The sequence below is a fragment of the Ylistrum balloti genome, unplaced genomic scaffold (assembly GCF_031769215.1).
Source record: "Ylistrum balloti isolate Yb309-2 unplaced genomic scaffold, AGI_CSIRO_Ybal_v1 Utg369650, whole genome shotgun sequence".
In the NCBI taxonomy this organism is placed as follows: domain Eukaryota; kingdom Metazoa; phylum Mollusca; class Bivalvia; order Pectinida; family Pectinidae; genus Ylistrum; species Ylistrum balloti.
The window spans coordinates 983,768-1,006,551 of NW_026781906.1; the positions used below are offsets into that span (position 1 = coordinate 983,768).

At 37.1% G+C, this 22,784-nt stretch overlaps 1 protein-coding gene across 1 annotated transcript in view; it reads right to left on the reverse strand.

Moving 5' to 3' along the window:
* Positions 1-287: 287 nt before the first annotated feature.
* The window catches only part of LOC132556685 (uncharacterized), a 64,902-nt gene continuing 42,405 nt past the window's right edge, over positions 288-22,784 (reverse strand). Inside the window, exons 9-17 of the mRNA XM_060221122.1 lie at positions 22,592-22,692; positions 19,617-19,839; positions 18,400-18,539; positions 16,030-16,177; positions 14,711-14,869; positions 11,040-11,127; positions 8,417-8,483; positions 6,753-6,836; positions 288-3,656 (exon numbers count right to left, since the gene is read on the reverse strand). Coding sequence (XP_060077105.1) covers positions 2,583-3,656; positions 6,753-6,836; positions 8,417-8,483; positions 11,040-11,127; positions 14,711-14,869; positions 16,030-16,177; positions 18,400-18,539; positions 19,617-19,839; positions 22,592-22,692 — 2,084 coding nt within the window. The 3' untranslated portion in view covers positions 288-2,582. The remainder of the gene's footprint in view (positions 3,657-6,752; positions 6,837-8,416; positions 8,484-11,039; positions 11,128-14,710; positions 14,870-16,029; positions 16,178-18,399; positions 18,540-19,616; positions 19,840-22,591; positions 22,693-22,784) is intronic.

The following is a 22,784-nucleotide window of genomic DNA, read 5'->3' on the forward strand; positions in this document are numbered from 1 at the left end:
TCTCCATCGTGTCGATACAGCGAGGTAATACAAGACTTCTCCATCGTGTCGATACAGCGTGGTAATACAAGACTTCTTCATCGTGTCGATACAGCGTGGTAATACAAGACTTCTTCATCGTGTTGATACAGCGTGGTAATACAAGACTTCTCCATCGTGTCGATACAGCGTGGTAATACAAGACTTCTCCATCGTGTCGATACAGCGAGGTAATACAAGACTTCTTCATCGTGTTGATACAGCGTGGTAATGATTCCAATTTGAAGAAAAAATAACTTGATATAAGATTTAGGTTAGGCGATATTTTATTAGAAAAGATCACATTTTTTTCATGTTAATGGCACTTTTTGACATGTCATATACAACATAGAATGGACATTTATATACTAAACAGCTGACTTCCTACACTTGATAATGAAAAGCCATTTCTATATACAACGATGATATATACACAACATGTAAGTGACATGTTTAATAGATCTTGCTATCATTTATTGTTATAAATGTTATTTTATTACAGAAACATCAGGTTTGATTGAAATGTATACAAATGACACACACACATTGTGTGACAAAACACAGCATCAACAAATGTAGAGATTAGGTGTGATTTGTTTGTTCCCCTCAATTTACTAAAGAGCTCTCTAATCGCCAAATAAAATATACTGTTCACTAGTACATAACCATTTTGTTTGGTTTTTTTGTATAATACTGATTGATGAAACCACCTTGTGATTGTAGAATACCATTATGCATCATCAGGTATGTGGATTTTGATATGTTTCATGATCTAAACACTGTATATTATTATTACATCAAGTCAATAATGGACAATAATGGTTCAGAATCAGAATTTTTTTAAACATAGACATAATCACTCCTTTAAAAAAACAACAAAACAAAAAAATACCAAAAGGAAGTATTGTATAATGAGTCCATGACATTTTCTATGTAAAACAGATGAATGGAGTAAAATGCTGATTTCACTTCTCCTGAATCATAATGCATAAGTGGCACCCATTACATTTATGAGATCCGTGACCTAAGTTCCTATAATAGCTGATAATCAAAAAAAGAAAAACCAGAATTACAAGAGTATCGCAATTCTGAGTGAAATTTATAATATATATCATTACAGATAGGAACACTACTTGAGAGGAAATCCAGTCATTCCTACAACAGGGGAAGGATTTCAAAGAATTAGCTCTTTTTCACTATTGTTCCCTACCCCTCGTGTCCAAGGGGGCCTCAATACAAACCATTTATATACAAAATTGATGCCACTTCACCTAAGGATACTTCAGACTAATTTGAGACAAAATCCAATCATTTCAACAAAAGAGGAAGGATATTATAGCAATTGCTTGACTTTCCCTATTACATCCATGACCAATTGTTTACACAAAATTTAATCCTCTTCACTGAAGGATGTTTCAGACTAAATTGGAACAGAATCTAAGCAATCCTATATAAAAAGGATTTTAAAGAACTTGCTCTATTTCCCATATTGGGCCACCCCAGGCCAAGACATATCTGCTTCCCACCTATCCATGAGATCTTCTTTCTTTCAAATCTAGAACTAGACCTACTTATTTCAGAAACAGATTTTCTTTCCTTCTAATCTCAAAAAATACAAACAATTCTTCAAGTCAATCAACAAATAAACACCAATACCCTTAAAGCCAGACATAAACGACTTTGTTAAAGGGTAAACAACTGTACATTGATTCAAAATAATTCAAACAGTTGTAATTCATGGCTGCCATACAATATACATGAGTTTGATACAATGTACATGATTTCAATACAATATAAATTGTTTGGATATGTACAATGTTTTGATACAATATGCATGATTGTGATAAAATGTATCTGAGTGATGATACAATGTAGCTGGTTGTGATACAATGTAGCTGGTTGTAATACATTGTATCAGGTTGAGATACAGTGAACTTGATAGTGACACAGTGAACTTGAGTGTGATACAATGTATCAGGGTTATGACATATGGCTGCCTCAAATACATTACTTGTCCCACAGGATTTGCTAGGTTGATTAACTCTGCTTTGCTGATATTTAGTACAAAACAATAATGAAAACCTGAATCCCTAACTGCTTTGTAATGTGAAGTAAGAAAAAAAACATTCTGTTACTATGTAACAGAAGTTCAAATGGCAGGTCATGACCCTGTGTATGATGATGGTGTGACACTATTTGTCTGTAAAGATCAAGGGAGGTAACTCTGTAGCTTTTGTGTATTATTTGTGTCACCCTCTGAGGAGCTGTAAATATACCTAAATTTTCCTGTGTGGTGTACCCATCACTTGTACATGTACCTAAAAATTTTCCTGTGTGCTGTACCCATCACTTGTTCATGTACCTAAATTTTCCTGTGTGGTGTAACCATCACTAGTACATGTACCTAAATTTTCCTGTGTGCTGTACCCATCACTTGTTCATGTACCTAAATTTTCCTGTGTGGTGTACCCATCACTTGTACATGTACCTAAATTTTCCTGTGTGCTGTACCCATCACTTGTTCATGTACCTAAATTTTCCTGTGTGCTGTACCCATCACTTGTTCATGTACCTAAATTTTCCTGTGTGGTGTACCCATCACTTGTATATGTACCTAAATTTTCCTGTGTGGTGTACCCATCACTTGTATATGTACCTAAATTTTCCTGTGTGGTGTACCCATCACTTGTACATGTACCTAAATTTTCCTGTGTGGTGTACCCATCACTTGTACATGTACCTAAATTTTCCTGTGTGGTGTACCCATCACTTGTACATGTACCTAAATTTTCCTGTGTGGTGTACCCATCATTTGTATATGTACCTAAATTTTCCAGTGTGGTGTACCCATCATTTGTATATGTACCTAAATTTTCGAGAGTGCTGTACCCATCAGGATTCTCTGGTGCTCTATCCTCAGCTGATGTCTTATCACTCAACTGTGTACTGGAATTCAGTCCTGGTCCCATGGGACCTACCTGGCTGGAGGATGTATCCATCATTGTATAAGACAAGGGGCCTGAGGAATTACATGCAGGAGATTCTTGAGATGCAGCCCCACTGGAATGTGTGCATGTTGTGCTTGACTGCACAGCATTTTCAGGCATTGTGGGACTTATATCTTTTATAACAACTGGCTTAGCTGTAGTCTTGCCAGTTTTACCTGACTGGACCATTTCAAAGGTAGGCACAGACATAATCTGTTCATGACAGTTATATCCTTTACTGGCTACATCTGATTCTCGGTTTTGGTCTACTACAAACATCACAGTGATTTCTGAAGGACTAATGTGTACTTCACTAGCATGATCAGACACTATGTCTCCATTCTGTTCTACAGATGGCTCCTGTTCATCAGAGCCTTCAGACTGTGTGGTGCGTATTACAGAATAAGGAGTACTGATGAAGGATTCAATCCCTGAAGTATCCCTGATTTTACTGGTGTAACCATCCCCTCCTGGCATCTTAGTATTGGCACAGATGTTATCCTCTGGAACGGAATACAGTCTGTCTGGATAGTCAGGCTCTGAGGACAAGCTACCACCCCTTCCACTGTCCCGACTAAACTGGCGTTTGGTTGTGGCATTTTTTGATTTGTCAAAATGATTTTGGCCAGGATTGTTATGGCAGCTAAAATCCTACAAAGAAAAAAAACAGTGCAAGACACATCCCTTGAAAATAGCAGCTGCTTATATGTGTTTATAAGTTTTAAATTAAAAATCAATGCATCACAATGTATCTCTCCTCTGGCAGCACAACAATATTTTAGTAAACAAGACATCACACAGAAATTAACCATCATGTACAAGTAGTTTGACATACAACCATAAAACATTGGGATAGTACCGGGGTATACACAGAAACTCATCACTTGAGTAGTGTCACAATAAGTAGTTAAAACAGAAAAAAATCAATTTGACATGCAACTGTTCATGTATTTTACAATTCATCATTAACGCAAGATAACATGACAAAGGAAGAAAATATCAGTGTCACATGACCAGTAAGTCATCAATTACACTAAGATAATGACAATATCAGTGTCACATGACCAGTAAGTCATCAATTACACTAAGATAATGACAATTTCAGTGTCACATGACTAGTAAGTCATCAATTTCACAAAGATAATGACAATATCAGTGTCACATGACCAGTAAGTCATCAATTACACTAAGATAATGACAATATCAGTGTCACATGACTAGTAAGTCATCAATTTCACAAAGATAATGACAATTTCAGTGTCACATGACCAGTAAGTCATCAATTACACTAAGATAATGACAATATCAGTGTCACATGACCAGTAAGTCATCAATTACACTAAGATAATGACAATTTCAGTGTTACATGACTAGTAAGTCATCAATTACACTAAGATAATGACAATATCAGTGTCACATGACTAGTAAGTCATCAATTACACTAAGATAATGACAATTTCAGTGTCACATGACTAGTAAGTCATCAATTACACTAAGATAATGACAATATCAGTGTCACATGACTAGTAAGTCATCAATTACACTAAGATAATGACAACATCAGTGTTACATGACAAGAAGGTCATCAATTACACTAAGATAATGACAATTTCAGTGTCACATGACTAGTAAGCATGAATTACACTAAGATAATGACAATATCAGTGTTACATGACAAGAAGGTCATCAATTACACTAAGATAATGACAATTTCAGTGTCACATGACTAGTAAGTCATCAATTATACTAAGATAATGACAATATCAGTGTCACATGACTAGTAAGCATGAATTACACTAAGATAATGACAATTTCAGTGTTACATGACTAGTAAGCATCAATTACATTAGACAGATAATACTATGCCAGACAAAACCATTAAATAACAGAAACAATATGCAGGTAAGAAACAAGAGGCCCATGGGCCTTAACGGTCATCTGACAAAAAGCAAGCCAAACTCTAACAACAGTGAGTCTGCCGTTAAAACAGTTGGCTTTATTCATTTGAATAAACTTGGTAGCCCTTCCTCCCAGCATCCTACAGGCCCAATATCAGCACTCTAATCGTTTTGGTTATTGAGAAGTCAAACTTGGTAGCATGTCATCCCAGCATCCTACAGGTCCATTTTCAGCACTCTTGGACTTTTGCTTATTGAAGAGAAGTTGTTTGTATATTTTAACATATTTGACCCCTGTGACCTATAAAGTGGGTCGTGGTCATTCATTTGAACAAACTTGGTAGCATGTCATCCATGCATCCTACAGGCCCATTATCAGCACTCTTGGAATTTTGCTTATTGAGAAGAAGTTGTATGTATATTTTAATATATTTGACCCCTGTGACCTTGAAAGTGGGTAAAGGTTTTTCATTTAAACAAAGTTGGTAGCCCTTCATCCCAGCATGCTACAGACCCAATATCAGCATTCTGAGCCTTTTGGTTTTTGAGAAGAAGTTGTTTAAAATTTCAACATATTTGACCCCTGTAACCTTGAAAGTGGGTTGAGGTCATTCATTTGAACAAACTTGGCAGCCTTTCCTCCAAGCATCCTACAGGCCCAATATCAGCATTCATGGACTTTTGCTTATTGAGAAGAAGTAGTTTGTATATTTTAACATATTTGACCCCTGTGACCTTGAAAGTGGGTCAAGGTCATTAATTTGAAGAAACTTTGTAGGGCTCCATGCCAGCATGCTATGGGCCATGTATTAGCCCCCTAGGCCTTCTAGTATTTGAGAAGAAGTTTTTTGAATGAAAAGTTTACGGACGACGCACGACAACGGATGAAGCACGATGGCTATAGGTCATCTCGACCTAAAAAAAAGAAATTATATAGGTACATGCAATATTAGTTTGAATTTGATGCAAAATACCTGTTTATTACCTGAAATTTGACATTTTTAATCTTTACCCTTGACCTTTGAACATCAATGCTTAACTGAGAATACCATGAAGGGAGCCACACTGACTATATGTGCTTTCAGTAAGAATCAAAGATGGCAGTCATTTGAACCTTTGACCTGACCTTGACCAATGGTTAGTTGACTTCTAATCCTCGAACACTACTTCATAGTATCATGACAAAATATTCATTGACCCAGTGACAATGACCTCTGTTCAGTTGACATTTTATTTCTTTTCAATAAGGATCTCATAACATATTTACATGGTATGATAAACAAACTCTCACCTGATGACTTAAGCCAGTTCAGTTATTTAAAATCTTGGTAGAACAGTGGTCTAAATCTATAGATCATACAGGGGTCATTAGTTACCTTGTACACTTAAGCTTCTAACTTCAATTTAACCAGAAAAGAACTTTCCTTATTTTTTAGGACTACTATTTACATTTTAATTTTTTTAATTTTCAAAGGGATTTGTCTTTTTTTTCTTTTTTTTTTCTCTTCAATGTTCCTGAATGTTAATCATAATGTAAGTTCAAACAGCTAACGAAAATCAATATTTTTATTTTAGACATCTAAGGATGGCCAATATAAGCATAATAACATACAAAGACATATTTAAATATCTTCCCACCTGTCAGATTTTGTTTCCCAACATGCTTTCCCCACAAACTTATTTTGACTGGGACAACTTTGCATTACATAGGACACATCAGTATCTGCCTGTATCCTTGTGACATACATGCAGTGGACAAGTTTGTCCTTATGTAACCAGATTCCAAGCAAAATCTTCATTATTTAACTGGCAAGGGTACAAACATGCTACACAACCAAAGTGCATTTACCACAGAGTGTTGTTTTGGGAGAAGGGCCTGTTGGGAATTGTCTGTGGACCTGCAGGACCCTGTAGAACTGTTAGGGCTGGAATCCTTTATTAAACAAAGAATCACACACATTTATATAAATAATTGTGTCTTAAAAACAGAAAAATTTACAGATTAACATGATCAACATGACCTCTGTGCTGTGACACATTAGTAACACTACAGACCAGCTGTGTAGTGGGTTAGTAAATAATTATTTAATAAAGATTGCTTACTGACTCAACTCCCAGTTGTGTCCTTGTTTTAAACTGCAATACAATTAGTATGATAACGTCAGCTTTCATCAATCCTAACTCAGTGTCTACATTCATCAATCCTAACTCAGTGTCAACATTCAAGAATCCTAACTCAGTGTCAACATTCAAGAATCCTAACTCAGTGTCAACATTCAAGAATCCTAACTCAGTGTCAACAATCATCAATCCTAACTCAGTGTCAACAATCATCAATCCTAACTCAGTGTCAACATTCATCAATACTAACTCAATATTAACTTTCATAGAACCTAACTCAGTGTCTACATTCATCAATCCTAACTCAGTGTCTACATTCATCACTCCTGACTCAGTGTCTACATTCATCAATCCTAACTCAGTGTCAACATTGTGTCCATCACTCCTGACTCAGTATCAACATTGTGTACATCACTCCTGACTCAGTATCAACATTGTGTCCATCACTCCTAACTCAGTATCAACATTGTGTCCATCACTCCTGACTCAGTATCAACATTGTGTCCATCACTCCTGACTCAGTATCAACATTGTGTCCATCACTCCTAACTCAGTATCAACATTGTGTCCATCACTAACTCAGTATCAACATTGTGTCCATCACTCCTAACTTAGTATCAACATTGTGTCCATCACTCCTAACTCAGTATCAACATTATGCTTATCACTCCTAACTCAGTATCAACATTGTGTCCATCACTCCTAACTCAGTATCAACATTGTGTCCATCACTCCTAACTCAGTATCAACATTATGCTTATCACTCCTAACTCAGTATCAACATTGTGTCAATCACTCCTGACTCAGTATCAACATTGTGTCCATCACTCCTAACTCAGTATCAACATTGTGTCCATCACTCCTAACTCAGTATCAACATTGTGTCCATCACTCCTAACTCAGTATCAACATTATGCTCATCACTCCTGACTCAGTATCATTATTATGCTCATCATCCTGACTCAGTATCAACATAATGCTCATCACTCCTGACTCAGTATCATTATTATGCTCATCATCCTGACTCAGTATCAACATTATGCTCATCACTCCTGACTCAGTATCATTATTATGCTCATCATCCTGACTCAGTATCAACATAATGCTCATCATCCTGACTCAGTATCATTATTATGCTCATCATCCTGACTCAGTATCAACATAATGCTCATCACTCCTGACTCAGTATCAACATTATGCTCATCACTCCTGACTCAGTATCATTATTATGCTCATCATCCTGACTCAGTATCAACATAATGCTCATCACTCCTGACTCAGTATCAATATTATGCTCATCAGTCCTATTTCAGTTGTTTCCATCACTCCAACTCGGAGTTGGCAACTGATCATATGAGTAATTACACTCTACTTTCCATAATTACTATTTACCTTGTCCAGTTGAGGAACATCAATGTCATACGGAGTTTTCAGTTTTACTATTCCACTCTTTGTCTTTCTATAAAGAAAATCAACAAAAATTTTATTAAATCTAACCCATTAATCTGTGTAAGATATTGAATATCAAACAGTGTTGATTAAATCTAACCCATTAATCTGTGTAAGGTCCTGAATATCATACAGTGTTGATTAAATCTAACCCATTAATCTGTGTAAGATATTGAATATCAAACAGTGTTGATTAAATCTAACCCATTAATCTGTGTAAGATCCTGAATATCATACAGTGTTGATTAAATCTAACCCATTAATCTGTGTAAGGTCCTGAATATCAAACAGTGTTGATTAAATCTAACCCATTAATCTGTGTAAGATATTGAATATCAAACAGTGTTGATTAAATCTAACCCATTAATCTGTGTAAGGTCCTGAATATCAAACAGTGTTGATTAAATCTAACCCATTAATCTGTGTAAGATCCTGAATATCAAACAGTGTTGATTAAATCTAACCCATTAATCTGTGTAAGGTCCTGAATATCAAACAGTGTTGATTAAATCTAACCCATTAATCTGTGTAAGATCCTGAATATCATACAGTGTTGATTAAATCTAACCCATTAATCTGTGTAAGGTCCTGAATATCAAACAGTGTTGATTAAATCTAACCCATTAATCTGTGTAAGATATTGAATATCAAACAGTGTTGATTAAATCTAACCCATTAATCTGTGTAAGGTCCTGAATATCAAACAGTGTTGATTAAATCTAACCCATTAATCTGTGTAAGATCCTGAATATCAAACAGTGTTGATTAAATCTAACCCATTAATCTGTGTAAGGTCCTGAATATCAAACAGTGTTGATTAAATCTAACCCATTAATCTGTGTAAGATCCTGAATATCAAACAGTGTTGATTAAATCTAACCCATTAATCTGTGTAAGGTCCTGAATATCAAACAGTGTTGATTAAATCTAACCCATTAATCTGTGTAAGGTCCTGAATATCAAACAGTGTTGATTAAATCTAACCCATTAATCTGTGTAAGATATTGAATATCAAACAGTGTTGATTAAATCTAACCCATTAATCTGTGTAAGGTCCTGAATATCAAACAGTGTTGATTAAATCTAACCCATTAATCTGTGTAAGATCCTGAATATCAAACAGTGTTGATTAAACCTAACCCATTAATCTGTGTAAGATCCTGAATATCAAACAGTGTTGATTAAACCTAACCCATTAATCTGTGTAAGATCCTGAATATCAAACAGTGTTGATTAAATCTAACCCATTAATCTGTGTAAGATCCTGAATATCAAACAGTGTTGATTAAATCTAACCCATTAATCTGTGTAAGGTCCTGAATATCAAACAGTGTTGATTAAATCTAACCCATTAATCTGTGTAAGATATTGAATATCAAACAGTGTTGATTAAATCTAACCCATTAATCTGTGTAAGGTCCTGAATATCAAACAGTGTTGATTAAATCTAACCCATTAATCTGTGTAAGATATTGAATATCAAACAGTGTTGATTAAATCTAACCCATTAATCTGTGTAAGATATTGAATATCAAACAGTGTTGATTAAACCTAACCCATTAATCTGTGTAAGGTCCTGAATATCAAACAGTGTTGATTAAATCTAACCCATTAATCTGTGTAAGGTCCTGAATATCAAACAGTGTTGATTAAATCTAACCCATTAATCTGTGTAAGGTCCTGAATATCAAACAGTGTTGATTAAATCTAACCCATTAATCTGTGTAAGGTCCTGAATATCAAACAGTGTTGATTAAATCTAACCCATTAATCTGTGTAAGATATTGAATATCATAGTGTTTATCAAATCTAATTTTTAATTTGTGTAAGATTCCAACAAGAGACCCTCGAGGGACCTTTGCACCCATCCTTATTTGTTTTTTAATATTTTCTTCTTCTTAATTATATGATATCTGAAAATTCTTCTTACAAAGTTGCACAGATTATCTTTATCTGCCAAATCCAAGATGGTCACCTGTCCACAAAGATATTTTTTCCGATTGATCCACATAACAGAAAGCCACAACTAGGGACCAAGGGGAATACTGACTACGAAATTTGAGAAAGATGCATCCAGTTCTTCTTGAGAAATAGTGAAAATGAACTTTCATTGTCAAAATTGAAGACGGTTGCCTATTAAGTACAAATAAATATCATGGGCAACCCACTTACTAGATCTGAGAAAGATCCATCCAGTACTTCTCAAGAAATAGTGATAATGATCTTTCATTGTCAAAATCTGGTATGGATGCCTGTCAGCCATTTTGTTTTTCTGATTAAACTCAAAATTAAACAGGCACAACAAGGGACCAAGACGACCCTAATCATCAAGTTTTAGAAATATCCTTCTGGAGTCAAAAGTTGGCCATCTGTCAGCCATTTTGTTTTCTTGATGAAATTTCCACTTCTTCTCAAGAAACAGTGATAACAAAGGAGTGTTAGAGATAAATGGAGGAATGGATGATAGACTACAGACATAGGGCGATTTGAATGCCCCTCATCTGATGATGGTGAGCTAATTGAAATATTGTGTATGCTTGATACCACTGTTTAGACCAAAACTTACTTGCAAGCGAAAAATATGCCAGCCATGACGAGGACAGCTACAAAAATTGAGGCTACCACAATACCAGCGATAAATCCCACTGTAATGTCTGAAAGCAACACATGATTATATATTAATGCTTCCAGCCCTCATTCTGATCACTATAGCGATAAGCTTGATTATCAAAGGGGACCAAAAATGGACATCCTTTGCCTGGTGTACAAAGTAAGAATATATATACAGTAAATAAATGGAACCAAAACACAATGTACAAAATTACTGAGTTATGTTCTCCTAACAATTTAACAAATTCGTCGTTTCAGAATACTTATCATAGGTAGAATTTAAAATAAATGGCAATATGTTTCAGACTAGAATCTGTCTCCACTTGGTAACATCTTAATTTGTTCAGTCTTCGTAATACCTGAATCTGTCTAGATATAGTAAAATCTAAATTTGTTCCGTCTTCGTAAAATCTGAATCTGTCTAGACATGGTAAAATCTGAATCTGTCTAGACAAGGTAAAATCTGAATCTGTCTAGACAAGGTAAAATCTGAATCTGTCTAGACATGGTAAAATCTTAATCTGTCTAGACATGGTAAAATCTGAATCTGTCTAGACATGGTAAAATCTTAATCTGTCTAGACAAGGTAAAATCTTAATCTGTCTAGACAAGGTAAAATCTTAATCTGTCTAGACAAGGTAAAATCTGAATCTGTCTAGACAAGGTAAAATCTGAATCTGTCTAGATAATGTATGATCTTAATCTGTCTAGACATGGTAAAATCTGAATCTGTCTAGACAAGGTAAAATCTGAATCTGTCTAGACAAGGTAAAATCTGAATCTGTCTAGACAAGGTAAAATCTTAATCTGTCTAGACAAGGTAAAATCTGAATCTGTCTAGACAAGGTAAAATCTGAATCTGTCTAGACAAGGTAAAATCTGAATCTGTCTAGACATGGTAAAATCTGAATCTGTCTAGATATTGTATGATCTTAATCTGTCTAGACAAGGTAAAATCTGAATCTGTCTAGACAAGGTAAAATCTGAATCTGTCTAGATATTGTATGATCTTAATCTGTCTAGACTTGGTAAAATCTTAATCTGTTTATTCTTGGTCTGAATCTATCTAGTTCGGTATGACCAGACTTGGTCTAAACTTGGTCAAAGACCCTAATCTTTGTTTAGTGAACTATATATTGCCATATTTCAACCTTGTACGGAATTTTCTAGGTCAGATGAACTCTAACATTAATCAATATCCATGACAGATTGGTCTTTTTGATATTTTAATTCCAGTGATTTGAATCAGTTAATCAAAATGAAGAAGCAGCACAGGAAATGGAGCAGCAAAACAGAAAACTTTTCCAAAGCTTTCATAAATCCATTCATTCTGATTATGAATACTGAAACATGTATGACCTTACAGAACCATTCAGTCCAAAGAGACATGCTAAATATGACCTGTGCAGGTGAGAATTAGCTCTGAATATGACTTCAAAGTAACTGATTTTTAAATCAAATACCGGGTAACTACACATCTGTCAAATTTTGAAAAGTATGTTCACCACATTTCTCAAAAACCATGAAATGGGATCTTGTTTATCTTATGTATCCTATTTGACCCAGAGATAATTCATGTCAAATTATGTTGTCTAAAATCTACAATTATACTGAAATATGACTCTATCTTGCAAACAAAAATTAGTCTTTAATATAAAACTAATAAATCTGCATTATCAAAATTGTCTTCAAAGATATGTATAAACATTGTTTCTCTTTTTGAAATATTTATTTCATTAATCATTGATAGCAAACAATGACAAACGAAAACAACAAAGGTAGAATTAATCTTCTGTTTCGTCAAATCCTCTGTTCACATCAGTCGTACTGAAAAGAACAACACACACAACAATAGTACTGCTTTTGACTAAGAATTCACGTTCTATCTATATCACGTCCTATTTATATCACTATTCATGGACAGCACATCCTATTTATATCTCTATATTCACAAATATCACATACTTGTAATGTCCATATTCTATGACACAAAATCAATACAGAACTTTAGCATGTGACAAAATTCCGTTTCCACCAGGATATGTTACCATAGTAACATCATCTCGATCTTTCTTATACTGTAAACTGGTACGAAAGCAGGTCAAGAATCACAGGGTTTCTACACTTAATACAAAGTTTGAATATATTTCAGCAACAGTGACCTTAAATGGGGTACTGAAAACAGACATCACAAAAAGTGAACACTATATTGATGCATGGTATTTAGTAGAATAAAAAGTTGAAAAGACCACGATTCTCAGCTCCAGAATTCTGAGTCACATAAAATCCTGGGAGTCAAAATTTGAAAATATTTGGGTCAAAATTCTAATATGGTAAAAAATTGACAGATAATTTTTTTCAATACGAGTTAATTTACAAATAAAGCAAAATCAACGAAAGTTCAGATTTTTTTTCTTTCTTTTTTTTTCTCTCATTTCAAATAGATTAATATGTGGGATGATGAAATTAATACTACAAATGTTGTGTTTCTTCTTTTATTAAACCTAGATTTATAATTCAGTTAAAACTAGAGCTTTGTCCTGAGGATAATTACTAATCCTCACAAATGCAAAGACTTTAGTTACTATGGCAATCAAAATTTCTGGTAGGAAAAAATTGCATGCACATCTACATATGGTCCTTTATATCAATATGAAGTTTGGCGTTGGTTCATGGGTTTAAGAGAAGCTCTTCAGACATATTTGCGAACGATATCCAGACAGGGTGATTCTGGTACACCCTCTCGTCCCTTAACTAGCAGGGGTATAGAAATACATAATTATGGAAAAAATTAACTTCAAAATCAAAATTGAATGGTTTACAAATAAATCATCTTGTCTTTTGCAATTAAATTGTGATGTAGTAGGCTAATTATCATATATAAGCATCATGATATAAGGCACTTAAAGGACCAAGAGAGTAAAAGCATGGACAAGATTCAGAGCAAAACAAATAGTTTTAATCTTTAATTAAGAAAAGCCTTCTACTGTTGGTGTACATACAGATCAACATAACCTACAGTCTACCACTGTCGGTGTACACACAGATCAACATAACCTACAGTCTACCACTGCCGGTGTACACACAGATCAACATAACCTACAGTCTACCACTGTCGGTGTACACACAGATCAACATAACCTACAGTCTACCAGTCTATCACTGTCGGTGTACACACAGATCAACATAACCTACAGTCTATCACTGTCGGTGTACACACAGATCAACATAACCTACAGTCTACCACTGTCGGTGTACACACAGATCAACATAACCTACAGTCTACCACTGTCGGTGTACACACAGATCAACATAACCTACAGTCTACCACTGTCGGTGTACACACAGATCAACATAACCTACAGTCTACCACTGCCGGTGTACACACAGATCAACATAACCTACAGTCTACCACTGTCGGTGTACACACAGATCAACATAACCTACAGTCTACCACTGTCGGTGTACACACAGATCAACATAACCTACAGTCTACCACTGTCGGTGTACACACAGATCAACATAACCTACAGTCTACCACTGTTGGTGTACACACAGATCAACATAACCTACAGTCTACTACTGTTGGTGTACACACAGATCAACAGTACATAATCTAAATCTTACCATTATTTGTAGGTGTTCCATACTTCATCCCACTCAGACGACTAGATTGTGATGAAGAAGAGCTCAACATTCTAACACCATACTGTACATCCTTCTCAAGGTTGCTGATGATGTATTCTGTCTTTGATGTGGATGGGATTACCTTCAGCTGTTCTTGTCCTTTGAAAAAAAAAAATAGGTCCGTTAACTATCAGCAGCCTCAGACCCTCTTTCTAATGCGTAAAGTTATATGATAAACTAAACAGGAAAATATCTTGTCCAAGTACATCAAAGTTCTAAGAAGAATTGTTAAAACAAATCAAAACAATAGTAAAATTTGACACATGTCCTACACCAAAAAGGAAATCCTAGGGAATTTGGTATATATATATATATATATAATTCCCTAACAACAAACATTATTCTGGTCGGGTTTGTTAAATATCTGTTAAAAAGTCTTTATGAAATGTTGAAAAAAAAATTATGTTTAAACATCCTTTATGACAACATAAAATACCAAAATAGGTAATCCTGAAGTTGATTAAGCAACCACCTGTTCTACCAACACGATACTGTTGTGTCTGTGTACCAGTCATCCCTACACTACACAATGGTGTCTGTGTACCAGTCATCCCTACACTACACAATGGTGTCTGTGTACCAGTCATCCCTACACTACACAATGGTGTCTGTGTACCAGTCATCCCAACACTACACAATGGTGTCTGTGTACCAGTCATCCCTACACTACACAATGGTGTCTGTGTACCTGTCATCCCAACACTACACAATGGTGTCTGTGTACCTGTCATCCCTACACTACACAATGTTGTCTGTGTACCAGTCATCCCAACACTACACAATGGTGTCTGTGTCTGTGTACCATGTCAAATCCCTACACTACACAATGTGTCTGTGTACACAACTGTGCCTTTACATCCCTACACTACACAATGTTGTCTGTGTACCAGTCATCCCTACACTACACAATGTTCAAGCAGTGACAACGTAAACACAGCTCTCAAGCATGACAACACTGGTAACTCATTAAACAGTGTCCTTACTTTCAGTGACAACGTAAACACAGCTCTCAAGCATGACAACACTGGTATCTCATTAAACAGTGCCTTTACTTTCAGTGACAACGTAAACACAGCTCTCAAGCATGACAACACTGGTATCTCATTAAACAGTGCCTTTACTTTCAGTGACAACGTAAACACAGCTCTCAAGCATGACAACACTGGTAACTCATTAAACAGTGTCCTTACTTTCAGTGACAACGTAAACACAGCTCTCAAACATGACAACACTGGTAACTCATTAAACAGTGTCCTTACTTTCAGTGACAACGTAAACACAGCTCTCAAACATGGCAGCACTGGTAACTCCATCCCTAATGACTGACACACCAAACAGGTACATTGTGTTGGATGTCAGCGACAAAGTTTGGGAACGTGTGTAGGAGCCTGGAACATCCAATGGTGTCTGTGTACCAGTCATCCCTACACTACACAATGGTGTCTGTGTACGACCTTCTCTAAATCACCCTGTCAACAAGATATGGTAATATACAGTAAAGTTTGAGCTACCTCTGATAGTTTATCATTTACTGTAATATAGATAAAACAGTGAAGTTTGAGCTACCTCTGATAGTTTATCATTTACTGTAATATAGATAAAACAGTGGAATTTGAGCTACCTCTGATAATTTATCATTTACTGTAATATAGATAAAACAGTGAAGTTTGAGCTACCTATGACCTTTATCATATTACTGTAATATGTAAAACAGTGGAGTTTGTGTACCAATATGACCTGTGTACCATGGACCTGTGTACCATGGACCTGTGTACCATGGACCTGTTACCATGGACCTCTGTACCAATATGACCTGTGTACCATGGACCTGTGTACAAATATTATCTGTATACCATGGACCTTTGTACCAATATGACCTGTGTACCATGGACCTGTGTACTAACATGACCTGTGTACCATGGACCTGTGTACCAATATGACCTGTGTACCAATATGACCTGTGTACCAATATTACCTGTGTACCATGGACAGTGTACCATGGAACCGTTACCAATATGACCTGTGTACCATGGACCTGTATACCAATATGACCTGTGTACCGAGGACCTGTGTAGCATGGACCTGTGTAGCATGGACCTGTGTACCGAGGACCTGTGTACCAATATGACCTGTGTACCAATATGACCTGTGTACCATGAACCTGTGTACCCAGGACCTGTGTATCATGGACTGTGTACCAATATGACCTGTGTATCATGGACCTGTGTAACAAGGACCTGTGTACCATGGACATGCGTACCATGGACCTGTGTACCAATATTACCTGTGTACCATGGACAGTGTACCATGGAACCGTTACCAATATGACCTGTGTACCATGGACCTGTGTACCCAGGACCTGTGTACCGAGGACCTGTGTACCATGGACCTGTGTAGCATGGACCTGTGTACCGAGGACCTGTGTACCAATATGACCTGTGTACCATGGACCTGTGTACCATGGACCTGTGTACCAATATGACCTGTGTACCATGGACCTGTGTACCAATATGACCTGTGTACCATGGACCTGTGTACCATAGACTGTGTACCATGGACCTGTGTACCGAGGACATGTGTAGCATGGACCTGTGTACCATGGACCTGTGTACCAATATGACATGTGCACCATGGACCTGTGTACCAATATTACATGTGTACCATGGACCTGTGTACCATGGACTGTGTACCATGGACCTGTGTACCGAGGACGTGTACCAATATGACCTGTGTACCATGGACTGTGTACCATGGACCTGTGTGCCATGGACCTGTGTACCAAGGACCTGTGTACCAAGGACCTGTGTACCATGGACCTGTGTACCAAGGACGTGTTCCAATATGACCTGTGTACCATGGACCTATGTACCGAGGACCTGTGTACCATGGACCTGTGTAGCATGGACCTGTGGACCTTTGTACCGAGGACATGTGTTCCAATATGACCTGTGTACCATGGACTGTGTACCATGGACCTGTGTACCGAGGACCTGTGTACCATGGACCTGTGTAGCATGGACCTGTGTACCGAGGACATGTGTTCCAATATGACCTGTGTACCATGGACTGTGTACCATGGACCTGTGTACCATGGACCTGTGTACCGAGGACCTGTGTACCGAGGACCTGTGTACCATGGATCTGTGTACCATGGACCTGTGTACCATGGACCTGTGTACCGAGGACCTGTGTACCATGGACCTGTGTACTGAGGACCTGTGTACCATGGACCTGTGTACCCAGGACCTGTGTACCGAGGACCTGTGTACCATGGACCTGTGTACCGAGGACCTGTGTACCGAGGACCTGTGTACCATGGACCTGTGCACCATGGACCTGTGTACCGAGGACCTGTGTGCCGAGGACCTGTGTACCATGGACCTGTGCACCATGGACCTGTGTACCATGGACCTGTTTACCATGGACCTGTGTACCGAGGACCTGTGTACCATGGACCTGTGCACCATGGACCTGTGTACCATGGACCTGTGTACCGAGGACCTGTGACCTGTGTACCGAGGACCTGTGTACCGAGGACCTGTGTACCATGGACCTGTGTACTGAGGACCTGTGTACCATGAAGGACTATGGAATCACAGTATTACAGACTGTGTTCAGATTGTACTTACAATACAGTTTTGTTGTGAACCAAGCTGCTTACAATAAACCACACTGAAACTGATGAGGGAGTCTACATGCCAAGGGACAGTCCAGGAAACATTGTAGAGTGAATTATTACGCTCCACCATAACAACAGGTAAGGAAGTACCTGAAATACAATAAAAATACACAATTTATAACAATACAAATTCCTTTTGTAAAGAATTTGTTGTTATTAATGTTAAATCAAAACCGGTTAAAATTGTCCAGTTGAGGATTAAAGAGGCCTTCAAATTTTTCCCAAAAACGTACAAAAAATTGTCAGTGTTTCACAAGAAATATCCATAACAAACTATTACTGTCAAAATCAAAAAAGGCCATGTTGTTTTCTTCAGAAAATGACAAAATGCACAACAAGGGGCCATTTACCTGTGTTACTTACCTGTGGTGTTGATTATGAGACTTGAGTGGTGAGTACCTGTGTTACTTACCTGTGGTGTTGATGATGACACTGGAGTGGTGTGGTGAGTACCTGTGTTACTTAACTGTGATGTTGATGATGAGACTGGAGTGGTTTGGTGAGTACCTGTGTTACTTACCTGTGGTGATGATGATGAGACTGGAGTGGTGTGGTGAGTACCTGTGTTACTTACCTGTGGTGTTGATGATGAGACTGGAGTAGTTTGGTGAGTACCTGTGTTACTTACCTGTGGTGTTGATGATGAGACTGGAGTGGTTTGGTGAGTACCTGTGTTACTTACCTGTGGTGTTGATGATTAGACTGGAGTGGTGTAGTGAGTACCTGTGTTACTTACTTGTGGTGTTGATGATAAGACTGGAGTGGTGTAGTGAGTACCTGTGTTACTTACTTGTGGTGTTGATGATGAGACTGGAGTGGTGTGGTGAGTACCTGTGTTACTTACCTGTGGTGTTGATGATGAGACTGGAGTGGTGTGGTGAGTACCTGTGTTACTTACCTGTGGTGTTGATGATGAGACTGGAGTGGTGTGGTGAGTACCTGTGTTACTTACCTGTGGTGTTGATGATGAGACTGGAGTGGTGTGGTGAGTACTTTGTTAGTTAAGTGGGGTGTTGATGATGAGACTGGAGTGGTGTGGTGAGTACCTGTGTTACTTACCTGTGGTGTTGATGATAAGACTGGAGTGGTGTGGTGAGTACCTGTGTTACTTACCTGTGGTGTTGATGATGAGACTGGAGTGGTGTGGTGAGTACCTGTGTTACTTACCTGTGGTGTTGATGATAAGACTGGAGTGATATGGTGAGTATCCCTTTTTGGTGGCAGCATTGATAGAAACATTGTAGAGTTTGTCACAGTGGAGTCTCAGGTTGACTGATATATCTGTTTTGTTCCTAATGGTGGAGTCTGTGTGATGATGTGATGAAGAAATGTCAGTATATGTTACATTATAGCTGATAATTTCACCATTGCTGTCCTCCTCTGGTAATGCCTAGAACAAAAAGTTACAGTTACAGTACACAGTGTAACTTATAATAAAAGAGGGACCCAATGATTTTTGTTTTATTGTAACTTAACTTGTACTTAAAATAAATGAATTTTACAAACCGATTACTCAGAAAATCCAGAGTATCCTGTTAATAGAGAATTTGAACATGACATGGAGAAAGGCTTTTGATAAATAGAAGCATTTGTTGTGAACTTTACTACAATCCTAGGATATGACTCTAATTCTGGCGAGAAATGAATGCCTTCCCAAAAGGATGCACTCCTTGTCCACTAGATGTAGATCAACTCTATTTATTTGAGAAAAAAAATTACAGCATTCAAAAATAGACTTCAAGCCCTATTTTGTCCCCTCTATGTCCATTTATAGTTAGAGTGACAGTGACCCAGTTTTTAACCGCAGGGGGTTGAAATGCAGACTCCTGTAAGAGGTTAAGTTTGTGGACACATGTGAAATATTGTGACAATCAGATCAGAAATAAAGTCTGTAGATTGATGGCTTTGGTAGGGAAACATACAAAAGGTGTGGGCAGGTCCCTATATACCCTTAAAGACTATCGTCACACGGCTATGATAATGCCAATACTGTCAGGACAGAATTACACTGACTACATATTAACTACTGTTATATGTGTTGAGAATTTAACCATTAAATGTGTCCAGAGTTTACCTGATCTTAAATTAAATATTAAATGTGACAGGAAGTTAAGTGGTTACAGATCAACTGCCATTAAATATGCCCAGAATTTAACTAGTTTTTAATTAACTACTATCAAATGAGCCCCAAATTTAACTTGTTATAGATTAACTACTATCAAATGAGCCCCAAATTTAACTTGTTATAGATTAACTGTCATTAAATGAGTCCAGAATTTAACTTGTTATAGATTAACTGCCATTAAATGAGTCCAGAATTTAACTTGTTATAGATTAACTGCTATCAAATTAACCCAGAATTTAACTTGTTATAGATTAACTGTCATTAAATGAGTCCAGAATTTAACTTGTTATAGATTAACTGTCATTAAATGAGTCCAGAATTTAACTTGTTATAGATCAGCTGCCATCAAATGAGTCAAGAATTTAACTTGTTATAGATTAACTGCTATCAAATTAACCCAGAATTTAACTTGTTATAGATTAACTGCTATCAAATTAACCCAGAATTTAACTTGTTATAGATTAACTGTCATTAAACATGTTTGAATTTAAGTGGTTATAGAGATCACTGACAGAAGTCAGTGACAAATAACTTACAAACACAAGACACTGATATCTCTGTTACACAATGAAAAACCACAGTTCTGAAATATTAAACAAGAGATCCCAGAGGGATCTTGGCGCCCACCATTTGAGGATCTGTTTTCAGTTCTTGAAGATTTGTTTATTTTCTTTTGTTTGTTACAGGTGGTGTAAATGTTCATGAACTGTTCTTCATTGAATGTACTCAATGATGGCACAAGATATTTTTATTAAGCACCTATTAGCAAATATCATTTGAAAAAGATCCCAAAGTATTATTAGATAGCAGTCAGTTACAGGTGGATAATGGACAATATGCTTGTGCTGTATTACTGTCGACATCCAAGATGGCTGCCTGTGGGCCATCTTGATTTCGGATCAGTCCAAAAAGGTATAATGCACAACTTGGAACCAAAGGGAACCTGCATATGAAATATGAGAAAGATCCATCAAGTACTTTCCAAGAAATAGCAGTAACAATCTTTTACTCTCAAAATCCAAGATGGCCACCGGTCTGCCATCTTGAATTCGAATCAGTCCAAAAAAGGTACAATGTACAACTTGGAACCAAAGGGAACCTGCATATGAAATTTGAGAAAGATCCATCCAGTACTTTCCAAGAAATAGCAGTAACAATCTTTTACTCTCAAAATCCAAGATGGCCACCGGTCTGCCATCTTGAATTCGAATCAGTCCAAAAAAGGTACAATGTACAACTTGGAACCAAAGGGAACCTGCATATGAAATTTGAGAAAGATCCATCCAGTACTTTCCAAGAAATAGCAGTAACAAACTTTTACTACCAAAATACAAGATGGCTACCGGTCGGCCATCTTGAATTCGAATCAGTCCAAAAAAGGTACAATGTACAACTTGGAACCAAAGGGAACCTGCATATGAAATTTGAGAAAGATCCATCCAGTACTTTCCAAGAAATAGCAGTAACAAACTTTTACTCTCAAAATCCAAGATGGCCACCTGTCGGCCATCTTGAATTCGAATCAGTCCAAAAAAGGTACAATGCACAACTAGGGACCAAGGGGAACCTGCATATGAAATTTGAGAAAGATCCATCCAGTACTTTCCAAGAAATAGCAGTAACAATCTTTTACTTCCAAAATCCAAGATGGCTGCCTGTCGGCCATCTTGAATTCGAATCAGTCCAAAAAAGGTACAATGCACAACTAGGGACAAAGTGGAACCTGCATATGAAATTTAAGAAAGATCCATCCAGTACTTTCTCAGAAATAATGGTAACAAACTTTTACTTCCAAAATCCAAGATGGCCACCTGTCGGCCATCTTGAATTCGAATCAGTTCAAAAAAGGTACAATGCACAACTAGGGACCAAGAGGAAACTGCATATGAAATTTGAGAAAGATCCATCCAGTACTTTTCCAGAAATAGCGGTAACAATAATTGTTTACGGACGGACGGACGGACCACGGACCAGGGACGCAGGGCGATTAGATGGTGGGCTAAAAACTCAGATGTACCTTCCAAAAAACTGTGTAACTGTTGATGTTGTTCCCTCCTTCCTTGAAGCAAGTTTTGTTAGATTGTGTGCATCCAAACATCTCCGGTGGCACAACTGGAACTAAAATTTATCAGAATATCCAAAATTTATAATTCATCATTCTTGGATAATTTTACATGTTAGTCTATCATTCATGCTTAACTGTTAATCAG